Below are 14,031 nucleotides of genomic sequence, written 5' to 3'. Positions count from 1 at the left end.
ATCTAGTCGGGAGTGGTGCTGACTGAAAACAGATGATTTGGAGCGATTCGCGCGCCATCTGTTGGTCATTCTAAGGACTTATTGAACTACCCTCGTACGAAGTTTGAGCTTTCGAGTGTTCGTAACCTGTCGCCCTGATAAATTTGATTTTATTTTATTCTTTCACATAATGAATTTTACGTTATCACGTGTAAAATTATCGACCGAATTGGAATATCACAACAGATTCTTAAAGTTACTCCGATACACGAGGGTCCTTTTATTTACATCTACCAGAGATGTAAAATTCAATAGAATTTTTTTTACAGTATAACACTTATTGATTGAATAGTGTATCTATCGGAACCGGAAATCAGAAAAACCGAGAATTTTATAATCGAAGAAAAATCCAAAATTGTCATTTAGGTTCAGGAATTTCGTTCTTTCATTAAAAATCTACTATGGCTTAAAACTTGTTCTCTTAAATGGATTGAAGACTATCGAAATTATATATAAAATAACCCAGAATAAAGGCATTTTGTTAATTTTATAGAAGATTGGTAAAAATAGTGAAAATTTCAATGTTTTCTTAACATTCAAATAAAATCTAATATGAAAAACATTTTACAACGTTGGGAAATTATTATATTTGTAATAAATTTGATAGTAACCTAATGATTACTTATTTGATATATTTTACCATGCAAGCAAACATTTTAACAGTAATTTTGATTTGAAGTTGCTGCTATTCTATAGAAATTTACCTTTTAAATGACCCCAAGAATATTATAAAATGTTTATTATATAACATTTCATTTAAACTTGAAGAAAATATTAAAATTGTATTTTTGCAGTATCGGCTTAAAAAAGTGACAAAATGTCTTCGTACTTCCTCACATTTTTGCATAAACATTTTAAATTTTATTTTAAACCAAATTGTTGAATTTTAAAGTAGCAAAAAAACGAGTCTTCCATTAAACAGTTTAGTTTTCAACCCTTAGAATGTGAATTTTTAACACAATATTACTTTGCAATGAACCAGTTGAACTTTAAGTAAAAAGTTCGGTTTGTAATTTAAAAAAAAAAAACTATTTTCAACCAAAGAGTTTAATTTTTAGCCTAGAAAGATGAATTGTCAACGAAAAAAAGTGCAATAGTTTGCGTTACAAAACATAAATATTTTTATTTGAAATAAAAAACAGTTGGATTTAACGAGAAAATCCGAATTTTTAACACAATACTGGATTCATCAACTATAACAGATTAATTTTCAACCAAACAGTTGCATTTAAAAAAAAATGTTTTTGTACTAAAAACAAGACCATTTTTCAACACAATACATACATTTTTACCAAATTGTTAAATTTTCACCCGGAACATATTAATTTTATTTTTTACGATTAAAACAAAAACTACACGTCCTATAAAAAAGTTATTTAGAACAAATTTGTGGATCTTTTTTGGGTGAACAATTTTGATCTATTAATTTTTTTTCGTATCTGGTTTAATTTTTCCAAAAATTTTAATTTTCTAACGTTTTATGTTATTTTTTACAATTAAAAAATCAACTATAAGTCCTATCAGAAATTGATTTATAACATTTGTAATTCTTTTTATGTGAAATACTTTTGTCTATTCATTTTTTCTTGTGTTTTTCCAACAAATTTTAATTTTTAATTTTTGTTTTTACTTTTTACGATTAAAACAACAACGCGTCCCATGAAAAACGACTAATAACAAATGTTTGAATCTTTTATATATAAAGTATATAGTAATTTCAAAAAGAAGTATTAGAAGGTAATCACGTTATAATTGAAATGTACAAACTTAAATAATTAAAAATTTAATATTTCGATTTTATCAACTGTAAAATCCACATGTTCTAACGTATGCAATTTAAATTAAAACGTTCAAAATTGAGCCGCTTAAGTTTTAAATCTGTATAGGAGTTTTGAGTAGTCTTCAAATTTATTTTTAAATATCATAAAAAAATTACGATGTTTATTTGACCGTAAAAAAGGATGTTAAAAAACTTTTAAAAAGCAGAAAATCCGATTGTAAGAAAAAATAATTCTCCTGGAAAAAGAAAGTTATTTAGCAAGCATCAAGCTTACAAGATGTCTTCATTATCAAAGTACAAGTTCAATAAAAATTGGCAAAAAATTTAAAAATGTGTTTTTTGAGAAAATAGATTTATAATATTGTCAAAAAAAGTCGCTGCCATTTTGTTAATTTTAAATATTTTCCTGATTTTCCGCGGATTTTAAAAGAAGACTCGATTAGGTCAAAAGATATAGAGGCATAAAGAAACACTTCAAGTTTTTTCTAAACAAAGCAAAAAATTCAAATACGCATAACTTTTTAGACCATTTTTTTTGCAAATTGTAAAAATACGTATCGCCTAATTTCCTTTAAAAAACAACAGCTTATCCACGAGAGATTTTGCGATTTCTAATGTAGGGCCCTGCCTGATTTGAAATGGATTCGGTCCCCTATTTTTCCTTTTTTTTGTGAAAAATTACCCTGTTTCCCCTTTTTTTGAGCTCCTTTTACGTTGTGATCCCTGGAAAATTTGGAATTTTTAAACAAATAATTGCTAAATCACAAAGACACATTGAATAGTTAACATAATTAGAAATTTAGGGAAAAAAATATTTTAGACTCTGGCGAATCAAAGGAGTAATTAAGATATGAGCTTCCGTAAAATTAAAATTCAATTTATTTTAATAATTCAAAGTATGCAGACATTTTTGGGATTTAAAATGACCCCGAAATGAAATTTATCTTGTTTGGAGAAAATTGATTAATTTTGCTGAAATTAATGAAGTAGGAATTAATTTTCAGAGCTATTTCAAATAAGATTTTTATTACTTTCATTTTTGGCGATTATTCTTATTTAATAATATTTTTCTCGTCCTCTGAATGTGTTTCGTTTTTCTCGAATGGATTTGTCAGCGTGAGGTTTAGAATTTTTTAAATAAATTTCTTCGATAAAACGTGGGAACGACCTGGAATTTAGACATCAAAATTTCGTATCAACCCTAATGTAAGAAATAGAATTAAGATTTTTTTATACGAAATTTCATCAAATGATAACAAATTATGAAAATAAAAATTGGAAATACTCACAAATAATGCAAAATGATCAATATAATTTTGTTGGATTTAAGTATAAATTTATTTTCTATTTAGGTTGTGATTGGATCCACGAGATTTCGATCACCGTTCGAAAGGTGCTACCAACGAATATTGCTCACGAAAGATTGCAGCGTTGTGCGATGCTGGAATCAAAACAGTTTATCAACAATCTGCTTTCTGTTGCCTGCTTACAGACAGCAGATAAGTAAGTTCATAAATAAATCTTAGACAAATGTATTAATGAATTAATAATAATATGTATTCCACTTCTAACGAATGAAATTTTGGTGCCAGGTCGCCGATTACGCAGTCAATCGCACTCGATATCCTCATCTGGGTCGTCTCAATAAGACTTACGAGGCTTAGAACTTGTCAGAATAGTGTAGAAACGAAAGCGATGCAACTAGAAACTGTGCGCTGTGTCCAGGGGAAACTTTCCGCTTTATTGCAAACTTGTCTTTTGCACGCTGGAAGAAGCATTTCGCACAAGTGTATAAAACTCATTGTTTTATGTAGCGAGTAAGTATTTTTTTTTATTAAGCAGGGTGGCCACAAGTCAGGAAATATCGGAAATCATGGAAAAGTCGGGGGATTTTGTTGGCCAGTGAAATTTTCGTGAATTATTTAGAAAGGATTTCTAAAATTTCCAAGGAATATTCATGAGCTCTAAAAAGTTCCAAAACATTTCAAATTATTTAAAATATTTTCGGGTGTTTTAAAACATTCCGAACAATTTTGAATAGATTTACATAATTTGAAGCGACTTCAATGGATTTAAAGGTATTTTATACTATACAAAAGTCTTCGGAATCATTTAAAACATCCGAAAATATTATTATTTTTTTGAAGGTTTAAAAAATGCACTAAAATTTTCCAAATGGTTTTGGAATCAGTCTTTTCCAATTAATTCGAATTCTTTTCAATTTCACTTGAATTTTTTCAAGTCTTATGAATTGATACCGAATCCGTGAAAATTCACGTTGAATTCTTATAAATTTAATCGAATTCTTTTTAATTTAAAAGAACATTAATCACTTTTTTATGTCAGAAATTAGAAATTTTGATATTCATATAAGATTCTGTATTAAATGGTTAGGGGAAATGTGAAATAAGTCAGGGAAAAGTAAGGCAATTTCAAAAATGAAATTTTACGGCCATCCTTGATAAAGTATTGTAATTACAATGGTCATTTTTTAATTAATAAATAAATAATTTGTGTAAAGGGGTCTTCACAATCTGGACGATCCTCTGCCACATTCCTTTGAAGAAGCGGTGCTTTCCGTCTCTGTAACACTCTTACCTTCGATAGTCAGTGTCCAATGGGCTGGATCACTTCGTTGGTTGGCAATCCTGATTACGAGATTATTACCCCTCGACAGAACCCACAGCATCGCTCAACAATGCATTTCCCTCGTTCAACAAATCGCCACCGAAATGTCGAATCGGGTCAATCCTTACCACTTGCTCCTCGCCACAAGGTATTTAATCTTTTCTTTTTTATTTCAAGAGCCTATCTTTTATGTTAATTCTGCACTGAAATGTTAGAAAAGCTTTTACAGTGATTATATGTGGTTCCAATTATTAAATAGAAAGTAACTAGCAGGAAGTTTGAATTGAAATGAAGAAATATATGAATTGCACAATTAAAATCAAACAATTTTATCAACGTAAAATTACAAAAAAGACAGTATATCCAAGGGAATTAAAAGAGTACGAACTTGTATAATTTTTTAGCAAAAACTGTCAAAAATAAATAATTAAAAATTGATATTGTTTGAAAATTTTGGAAATTGAATGATTTCAGAATAAAATTTCTGAAATAAGACATTTTAAAAATGTTAAAAATTCAATCATTTCCGATTAGAATTTTTAAAATTGGATAATTTGAAATGCAAAGGAATTAAAATGGTATTATTTCTAATTAAGAGAGTTCAAAATTTAATTATTTGAAATTGAACACTTTTGAATTTAAATAATTTTTTAATTCGAAACGGTTAAAGTTTGTCAATTAGGAATTGAATGTTTCAAAAACCAAGCTTCTGAAATTCGAGAATTTGAAATTGTGACTACATTAAAAAAATATATTAAAATTTATTAGACTAATTTGTCTGAAATAAAAAATTGAATCCACTGTCATTTATACCATTCAAAACGGATTATTTTCAAATTTAATAATTCTAATAGAAAAAAACGTTACAAATGAAATAAGTTTTAAGGGGAAACATTAAAAATAAAATGAACGTTTACTACGAAACGTTGAACATTAAATGATTTGAAACTTCATATGAAACTGACAAATTGTTTAATTACCTGAATTTTGATATTGAAACTTTTTTATACTAAAATCCTTTAACATTAATGTAATTTTTAGTAAATATAATTTTTTTTTAATGAACAGTTGGCAAATTGTTGATTATACTTTTAAAAATTCGACCATTTCATTTTTAATTGTAAAATTAAAACTCATGAAAGGGGGAGACATTTTTAATTCAGCATTCAACATAAAAATTCAGAATTTTAGGACTGTAAGTTTTGTCGTCATTCAAAATTAAATAAACTTTTCAATTACTGTGTTATTAATTTTAGATAGTTTAATTTTTATATATTTTAGTTTTAAACAAACAACACAATTATTAACTTTTTAATTTCAAATCGTTTGATTTTTAACGCTTCACTTCAAATTATTATTTAATTCTTGCAATCTTCCATTAAAATATTTTTAAAAATTTTAATCAATTATTTTTTCTTATCTTCCACTAAAAGTCGGTCAATTTTAAGATATTAACGTGAAAATTAAAAATAAGAAAGAAGGCAAAACAAGGTTGCTAGGTTTCTAATTTTCAAATTCTATATTTTTTTAAATTTGAGTTTGAAGTGTTCAATATGTTTGAACATTTTCAAATTAAAAATAATTCAATTTTCAATTTCTAGTTCTAAATTCCTTTCATTTTTAAGGCTTGAATTTTAGAAAATATTGTGTTCATTTTTTATTATTTTTTATTTATTTTGGAGGCATTTAAATAAACAGTGTTTCATCGCAAGCCCTTTAAACTGAAAATTAAGCAACTATATCAAATCTTTCAATTCGATTTTCTACGATTTCGAAGAATTAAAAATATTAGACAATTTTTCACGTTTAAAATTGGAACCAAACAATTTAGAATATTTAAATTTATTAAATTTAAACCTGATTCAATATCTTTAATATAAAATGTTGCCATTCTGAAATATTTAATAGTTAAATGGTCATCACATTTTTAATATTTGAATTGAAAACTACACTATTGTGAAAGTTGAAATTGGAAACCTTTAGAAATGTAAGATTTTGAAGCAAAAAACTTTAGTTTCCAGGCATCAAAAATTAAACTATTTTAGAATTGCAGATTCAAGTCACTCTCGATTTTACTGTTTACAATGGAAGAATTTTAAATATTACAAACCTTTACATTGTAATCATTCTAAAAAGTCTGAAAATTATATGGGTCTAAATGAAAAAATTCGAATTATTCATTTAAAATTTGTTTTTCTAAAAAAATATTTCAGAACAATATATAGCTTATTTTTCAAATAAAATCAATTATAATAAGTGTGAGAGTAAGAATAAGCAAGATGAAGATCTATTTCCTTGTTTACAATTTCAATTATTTTTTTCAATACAATGGTGAATATTTCCGTTATTACAAATATTTTCTCATGTCGAAAAAATTATTAAATCTGCTTCGAAATCTTCATATAGCTAAACTGAGATATATTCTTATTTTTATTTACAATATAATTAATAAATCCATTAAATTTAAGGTTATTTAAAATTATTTTTAAACAAATAAATAATGGGAATATCGATTATTTTCCTTCTTACAACTAACATCACTCAATGAAAATAAATGTTGTGTTACCAAATGACAATCTTAGCAACAACAAAATTATATAATTTTAAAGTATATTTTCACGTGCGAATAACCTAGCAACCAAATGTTTTGCAGGTAAGAAATACATGTTATTATTAATATTCTTTCAAAGGCTCACCTTCAAAATATTGTTCTTCTAATCTTTTTCTGGCTTGTAAATTTGTTCTTTTTGCCAAATAAAGTCACTTAAATAATTAATTTTTCACATATATTAATTTATTCAAAAGTCTTTGATTCATGACCAATTTAAATCTGGAAATGAAACTCTTAAGCCATAAAATTGATGAAAAACTGTTCATTATCCGATAACATAAAAACTCGTAAACATTTAAAAAGAAATTTTTACTCTGAAAATATAATTCGAAACGAGAAAAGAGCAGAATTCTACAATTAATTCGAAAAAATGTGTATATTTAACAATTAGATCTTATACTTTCTTTTAAAAGATATAACACCATAAATTTGAAAAAAAGGACAGTTAGGGAGTCGATAGTGGATGACATTTACTCATATTTAATTGAATTTGTTTTGGTACCGCGTAAAGAAAAAATAATGGTGACGTAGAGTATCGTGGGGAGAAATAGGCTTGAATAAAACTCTACACTAAAAAATATTACTCCTCTAAAAATGTGCTATGTTCTTCGTTTTTCTTACTTGACAAAAAATATATATATATATATATTTGAAATCCATAACATTATTAATTGTATCATTTTAATTTGAACGCGTTAACAGTTATACGATTTTAAATTGAGGCTATTACAAATAGCATACATTCTTTTTTGAAATCTTTTGCGACTTTTTAAATCTTCTAGTCGATCTTAGACCTGATTATTAATTATGATAAAATATTAATTGATATGAAATATAATTCCAGATTCGGCCTTTACAACTCTCCTTTCGAAACGGAACTTTTCGACATGGATCCACCAGTACCTCCGAAGTTCAGCTCGACACCGATTACTTATGCGAGCACGGTGACTGGCGAACAAGCAACTACTTCAATCACGGCAACGAGTTCAAGTCATCCACAAGATTCGATTGATTTGAGAGATTTGCTCACCCTGCCTTCTCATCCCTCAACTGAATTGGCTGTACCCAGCAAGCTCTGTTTGAAGACTCTGACCTCCAATCACAGCATGAAAGGTCTTCTTGAGGTGAGAATTTTTCTTTACACCTCTCGAACTCACACTGCTTTTGCCACTTTTTGACTAACAGGGTTGCTACAAGACCTGGAAAAGTCATGGAATTTAAAAAACATTACTGGAAAACCTGGAAAAGTCCGGGAATATTGAAAAAATGACTGGAACTTTTTTAATCGTCTCTATTTCAAAGTCTTATTAATTTAGTATTTTATTCAGGGTGACCGCTGGATCGGGAATTTTTTGAGACCGGGAAAACCCGGAAAATAACATTGCATTTTTTTTACCAGGAATTTTACAAATTTGTAGAAGAAAAATCTGTTCACGTTCGATTTCAGTAGTTTTGAAATAATTAGTTGAATTTTTATATTTTTCAATTATTCTATTTAGCTTACAATGCGTGATTCCAAATTTTTTTACTTTAAAAATGTTCCATTTAAAATTTTTATTTCTAAGCTTACATTTTTAATTTAAAGAATTTTAAAATGCTTTCTTAAAGACTTGAACAAATAAGAATTAAAAGCCTTTGATGTTGAAAATTTGGGATAAAAACATTTTTGTTATTTATCTGCACTTTAAGTAATAAAAAGTGAACAAAAACGATTTGATAAAACGATTTTAAACCAGTTAAAAATTGAAAATTTTTCAGATTTTAACGTTAAAACTTAAACGGTTTCAATTTAAAAATCTTAGTCATTAAACAAATGTGAACGTGTGACTGAAAGTTTAGAAACTATTTTCAACTTAAAAATAACTTTATAATAATATATTCTTAATTAAACGATTTTATTAAATTTAAAATATTGTTTTACTCTAAAATATTCCATTTCTAACCTATTCAATTTGAAATTTTTAATTAAAAATAAAGACGAATTATTGAATAATTAGCAATATTTGAATTTTTTAAGACAAGTAAATTGAAACCAAATATTTGAAAGTAAACAATCTTTAACTGAATTGTTTGACATAGAAAACCTAGAATCGTTAAAATTTCGCAAAATGCTTAATTTGTAAGTGAAAATTTTAAATTTTGATGAATAATTTACAAATTAACATTTGCAGAAAAAATATATGTAATTTTAAGCGATATTTAAGAGTTTTAAAAAGGTTAAAAATTATCATGCAAATTTTAGAAAATTTTCTTAAAATCGTCTAGAATCTTTTTTGAAAACTTGGTTTAAATCTTTGAAAAACTTTTTAAACATTCTTTAAAATAATTTTTTAAAATGAAAAATTATTTTTAGTTCTCCTAGGAATCTTAAGAAAATGTTTTTATTCTTTCAGGCTATCATTTCAAGTTTTACATTAAGTTTGAATCTTTTCAAAACTTCTTCGTATCTCTTAAAATTACTCAATTTTTGCCTACAAATAATAAATGTTCAATTGTTATTTATACATCCAAATATTATCCCTATTATCCCTATTATTGCGAATTCTTTATTTGAAAATTGGAAAAGAAAACTTAAGAAAAGACAAATATATCAGACAAACTGTTAGAATTAACTGAAAAGAAATGGAAGATTCAATAGGAAAAGCAAAATGAACTGGAAGATGTTGGAGAAGAAATTCGTGAACAGATTAAATTTGGATAAATTTGAATAAAGACAATTTTATTAGTTCTTGCGATCTTAAAGTTTTATTTTAACATTATTAATCTTAATCTTTGCATGAATAGTTTTACTATAATTGTTCTTAAAGTAATAAAAAAAAAAAAACTCATATGGTTACGATTACAGAATACTTTTTTTTCACTTTGCTACAAATATTATTGGAAATCCTTTGGGTTTCAATAAAACTTACTGAAAAACTATTACCATTGCATTATAATTGGTTACAATTCAATTTAATTGGCTGAATTAAAAAGAAGTAGACCTGGAAGTTTGTTTTTCAGAATTTTACCTGGAAAACCTGGAAAAGTCATGGAATTTCATAATCAGACTCTTGTGGCAACTCTGACTAGTGTACCGGGAAAACCCCGGGAATTCAATTTAAGATCGGTAATTTTTTTCTTTTATCCAGGGTATCTAGCGTCCTTAAAAATCTGGAATTCCCTTGAATTTTTTCAACCTTCAAAATCTGATAATCTCCTTGAATTTTTCATGATTTCAAAGATTTCACAAAGGTGTGTGCGTCCGATTTCAAAGATCTCAAATGGCTACAAAATATTTCGCAAACATTTTAGAAAGATTTTAAATGTTTCAAAAGTTTTCAGAAGGTATCAGAAGGTTTCAAGGACTGCAAAGATTATACTAGGATTCAAAAGATTTCGCAAAGGCGTGTACATCAAATTTCAAAAGATTTTTAAAGATTTCAAATATGTTAAGGATTTCAAACGATATCAATAGATTGCACACAGATTTTAATATAATAATTATACAAGGATTCAATAGTTTTCATAAAAAGTGTTGTACAGCAGATTTCAAAGATTCCAATGATTTTAAACGATCTCGACAATTTTCACAAAGATTTAAAAAAGTTTGAAACGATTTTAAGGATTTAAAAATTTCAAAGCTTAAAAAAAGATGTCCAGGATTTCAAACGGTTTCAAAAGACCTCACAAATATTTCAGAAAGATTTCAAGGATTTCAAAGATTTAAAATAGTTTCAAAAGACTTCACAGCGATTTAAAAAGATTTTGGAAGATTTGACAAATGCATTGTACATTAGATTTTAAAGACTCCAATAGTTTCAAAAAGATTCTAATGATTTCAAGACTTTTTAGGATTTCAAAGTTTACAAAAGATTCACAAAGATTTTTAAGCTTGATCAATTGTTTCTCTATTTGTTTAAAAACTCAACTATTTTGTGAAAAGTTCGTTTTTTTTGTTCAATTAAACTGGTTGAAAATTCGTCTTTTGGTAGAAAATTTATCACTCTCGGTTGAAATTTTATCTTTCTTCTTTAAAAATGAATTTTTTTGTTGAACATTAATCTTTCTTCTTTAAAAATGAATTTTTTTTTAACATTAATCTTTCTTCTTTAAAAATGAATTTTTTTGTTGAACATTAATCTGTCTTTGAAAAAAAATTATCTTTTGGTAATGATTATTTAACTATTTCTTTAAAAGTTCAAATATTTTATTGAAAATGCAATATATTTCGCCTTGAATTCTTGTACATTCAAAATGTGTTTCATATTAAATATAATATGATATTTACATTAATTTAATTTTTAATCATTTATTCCCGTTCTATTTCCATATTTTCCTGAAAAATCGCCTTATTTTTCCTGTTCTGGGAGAATGTAACGTAGTTTTTGAACTGTCCCTTTACTTCATTTACTTTTACAATCTCCCGCAAAATATTGAATTTTTTTCCAACTTCTTCAGGTTGAACCACTGCATTTCACTTGTCACGCCGCCTCGGACGGTACAAAAATGGAGAAAATCGACTCCGGAGTAAATGTAGTCAATGTGGGACCAACAATCTACGACACAAGTCACCCTGGGACCAGTGCGAATCCAACTCTTGGAATAAAAATAATCCAACACTCATACGTAAGTCTGTTTTAAAATCCTTCCTGCGATCTTCTCCTTGGCGTCGCTAATTTTTTATGGCAAAATATTTGCGTATTTGCAATATGTGCGTGATTACTGAAGAGCTAGCACCCGAAAATTTGAGAACTAGTAAAACAGTAGAATCTAAGGTCTAAGGTCTCAAGTTGCAAAGTGTAATAAATATGTAAATATCGTTGCGAATCATTGTCCATTATAGAACTTGGATGCTGGCTCGCTAGGACCAGATCTTCAGGCTAAGTTGACAACCCTGTATGGCGATTTAATTAGTCATTGTAAAGCCGAAATGACAAAGAAGCCAACGGTGCACCTGTCGCTAACGCCCGACGATCGGTCGATCAGTGACGAAGTTAGTATGCCAGATGAAGCCCAGTACTGGCACATTCTGCAAAATGATAGCTCGCAAATGTTAGACTCTGCTATATCTAAAGAAAAATCCTCCGGTACGAATATTGGTACCTCCACGAGCAAAAACGAAGACAACAGTGCGAAAAAGGTAGCTTTTAACGTAGATGAGATCTTTCTACTTTTTCCTGGTTTTTTTTTTTCATTTGTTTCTGATTCGTCAGTTTTATGGAAAGATTATTGGTCGTTTAGCATTCATTACCAGCGCACGCACGCGTTTTTTACAGGGTGGCCACTCTTAGTTTCTAGGGGTGAAAAACCGGAAATTTCGTCCGTCTTGAAAAAAGGTTGTTTTTTTTATTCTTAGCGAAGAGAAGAATTGGAATGGAGCGAATTGATGATAACGATAAAGGTTTCCTTCATCGTCATTTGAAATTATAATGAAATTAGGGAATTGAGACAAAAATATTGAGGCTGAGATTTTTTAAAAATCTGGTTAGCATTCGGAATTTTAGTTTTACTTTAAATTCGAATGTGTTCATACTTGGATCGTTTCTAAACCCAAAAGTTCCAGGATGAGTTACAATTTGACTTTATTTTCCATGCTTAAAAGTTGGTACTCCTGAAGCCTACAGCGTCATGCAGTGCTACGAATTTTAGAAATGAAAATTGGATTTTCGGTATCGTTTGTCGGCGTTTTTTATAAAAATAGCAGTAAATGTAAAATCTTATATTTCAGAAAGTTGGATTTTTAGATTCTTATATAATAACCAATAGATTTTTTCTTAGCCATTTTCAATTTACAACATTTTGAAATCGAGGTTGATTCAATTTTCAAGCAAGTTTAAAAAGGGCTGGAAAACAAGGAATTTTCTAATTCTTCTTGAAAAAAATGTATTATGGAGCCTGGGATTAAAAAAAAATTAATTCGCATTTCAAAATATTTTTATTTTTGACATGGTAATGCTTTTAAACTGGAATCGTTTCTAAATTATAGAAATTTGATATAATTTAAACTTATTTTTTACGCTTAAAATTTGGTTACCCTTACATCTGCGCAGTATTTCCAACTGATGAAGTTTTTTCCATGCAACCTGTTTATGACTTTTGTCTTCGAAGAGCCTTATAATTAAAAAAATTAATATATGCGTTGTAATGTTGGGAAATGGTTCAAATTATATAATGGCACGTCTTTCTGGCCCATTTGGTTTTTTTTTCTGTTTGTTCAAATAATTGTCTTGGTTTCTAAAACTCTGTCCTCAGTTACATTATAAATAAAAAATGAATAAATTGCACTATTTAAATAAAATAAAAACTGTTCACCAGACATGCCCTTATTGTATATTTTGAAACGTTTCTCCAAATACAACACAATATTTATATTTTTTGAATTATAAGGCGGTTGAATTATAACGCGAGGTTGAGATTTATTTTTCAAATTTAAAAGGAATGAACATTTTAATTTACAATAATCAAATTTCGAGATCAATTCAACTTTGTATTCAATTTAACTTGTATTCGAAGTTAAAAGAGATGCATGTTCAAAACTTTTAAAAACGATTACAATCATTTAAGATCGGAGACGATTTAACTATTACGGCATTTGAAAAAAGGAGAAACCAGGGACTTCCTAATTAGAAAACAAAAATTGTAGGAAGGTGCGTAGGACTTTAAAAAATTGTAATCAATATTTTGAAATATTTTCTATAAATGCGAATACCTTCAAGTTCAAACTGGAATCTTAATTTGAATAAATTCTACAAACTTCGACTTTATTTTTCATGCTCTAAAGTTCATGATTCTGACCTTATAGATTGTTATCAACTTAAAAACATTTTATAAATTAAGTCAGAGTTCTATTTTTAATTAATTTTGTACACTTTTTGATGGCGAGTTTATACTTTTTATATTTGTTCGATTACCTATAAACTGGTTTAATCTTCACTTTAAAACGGTGGTAGGTCAAGGATTTTTCTATGCTGCTTTACGTGGGGGGGGGGGGGGG

At 27.6% G+C, this 14,031-nt stretch overlaps 1 protein-coding gene across 4 annotated transcripts in view; it reads left to right on the top strand.

The window, feature by feature from the left end:
• The window catches only part of LOC117173105 (baculoviral IAP repeat-containing protein 6), a 113,445-nt gene that overhangs the window by 31,609 nt on the left and 67,805 nt on the right, over positions 1-14,031 (top strand). For 2 of the 4 annotated variants that reach the window (XM_033361490.1, XM_033361489.1), the window contains exons 10-15: positions 3,172-3,322; positions 3,412-3,636; positions 4,341-4,595; positions 7,903-8,182; positions 11,496-11,663; positions 11,881-12,177. In XM_033361490.1, the coding sequence (XP_033217381.1) occupies positions 3,172-3,322; positions 3,412-3,636; positions 4,341-4,595; positions 7,903-8,182; positions 11,496-11,663; positions 11,881-12,177 (1,376 nt within the window). The remainder of the gene's footprint in view (positions 1-3,171; positions 3,323-3,411; positions 3,637-4,340; positions 4,596-7,902; positions 8,183-11,495; positions 11,664-11,880; positions 12,178-14,031) is intronic. The other 2 variants (XM_033361492.1, XM_033361491.1) reach the window with 1 other exon arrangement.

The sequence above is a fragment of the Belonocnema kinseyi genome, chromosome 5, assembly GCF_010883055.1.
Source record: "Belonocnema kinseyi isolate 2016_QV_RU_SX_M_011 chromosome 5, B_treatae_v1, whole genome shotgun sequence".
NCBI classification, from domain to species: Eukaryota; Metazoa; Arthropoda; class Insecta; order Hymenoptera; family Cynipidae; genus Belonocnema; species Belonocnema kinseyi.
This window is presented reverse-complemented; position numbering and strand designations above follow the sequence as displayed.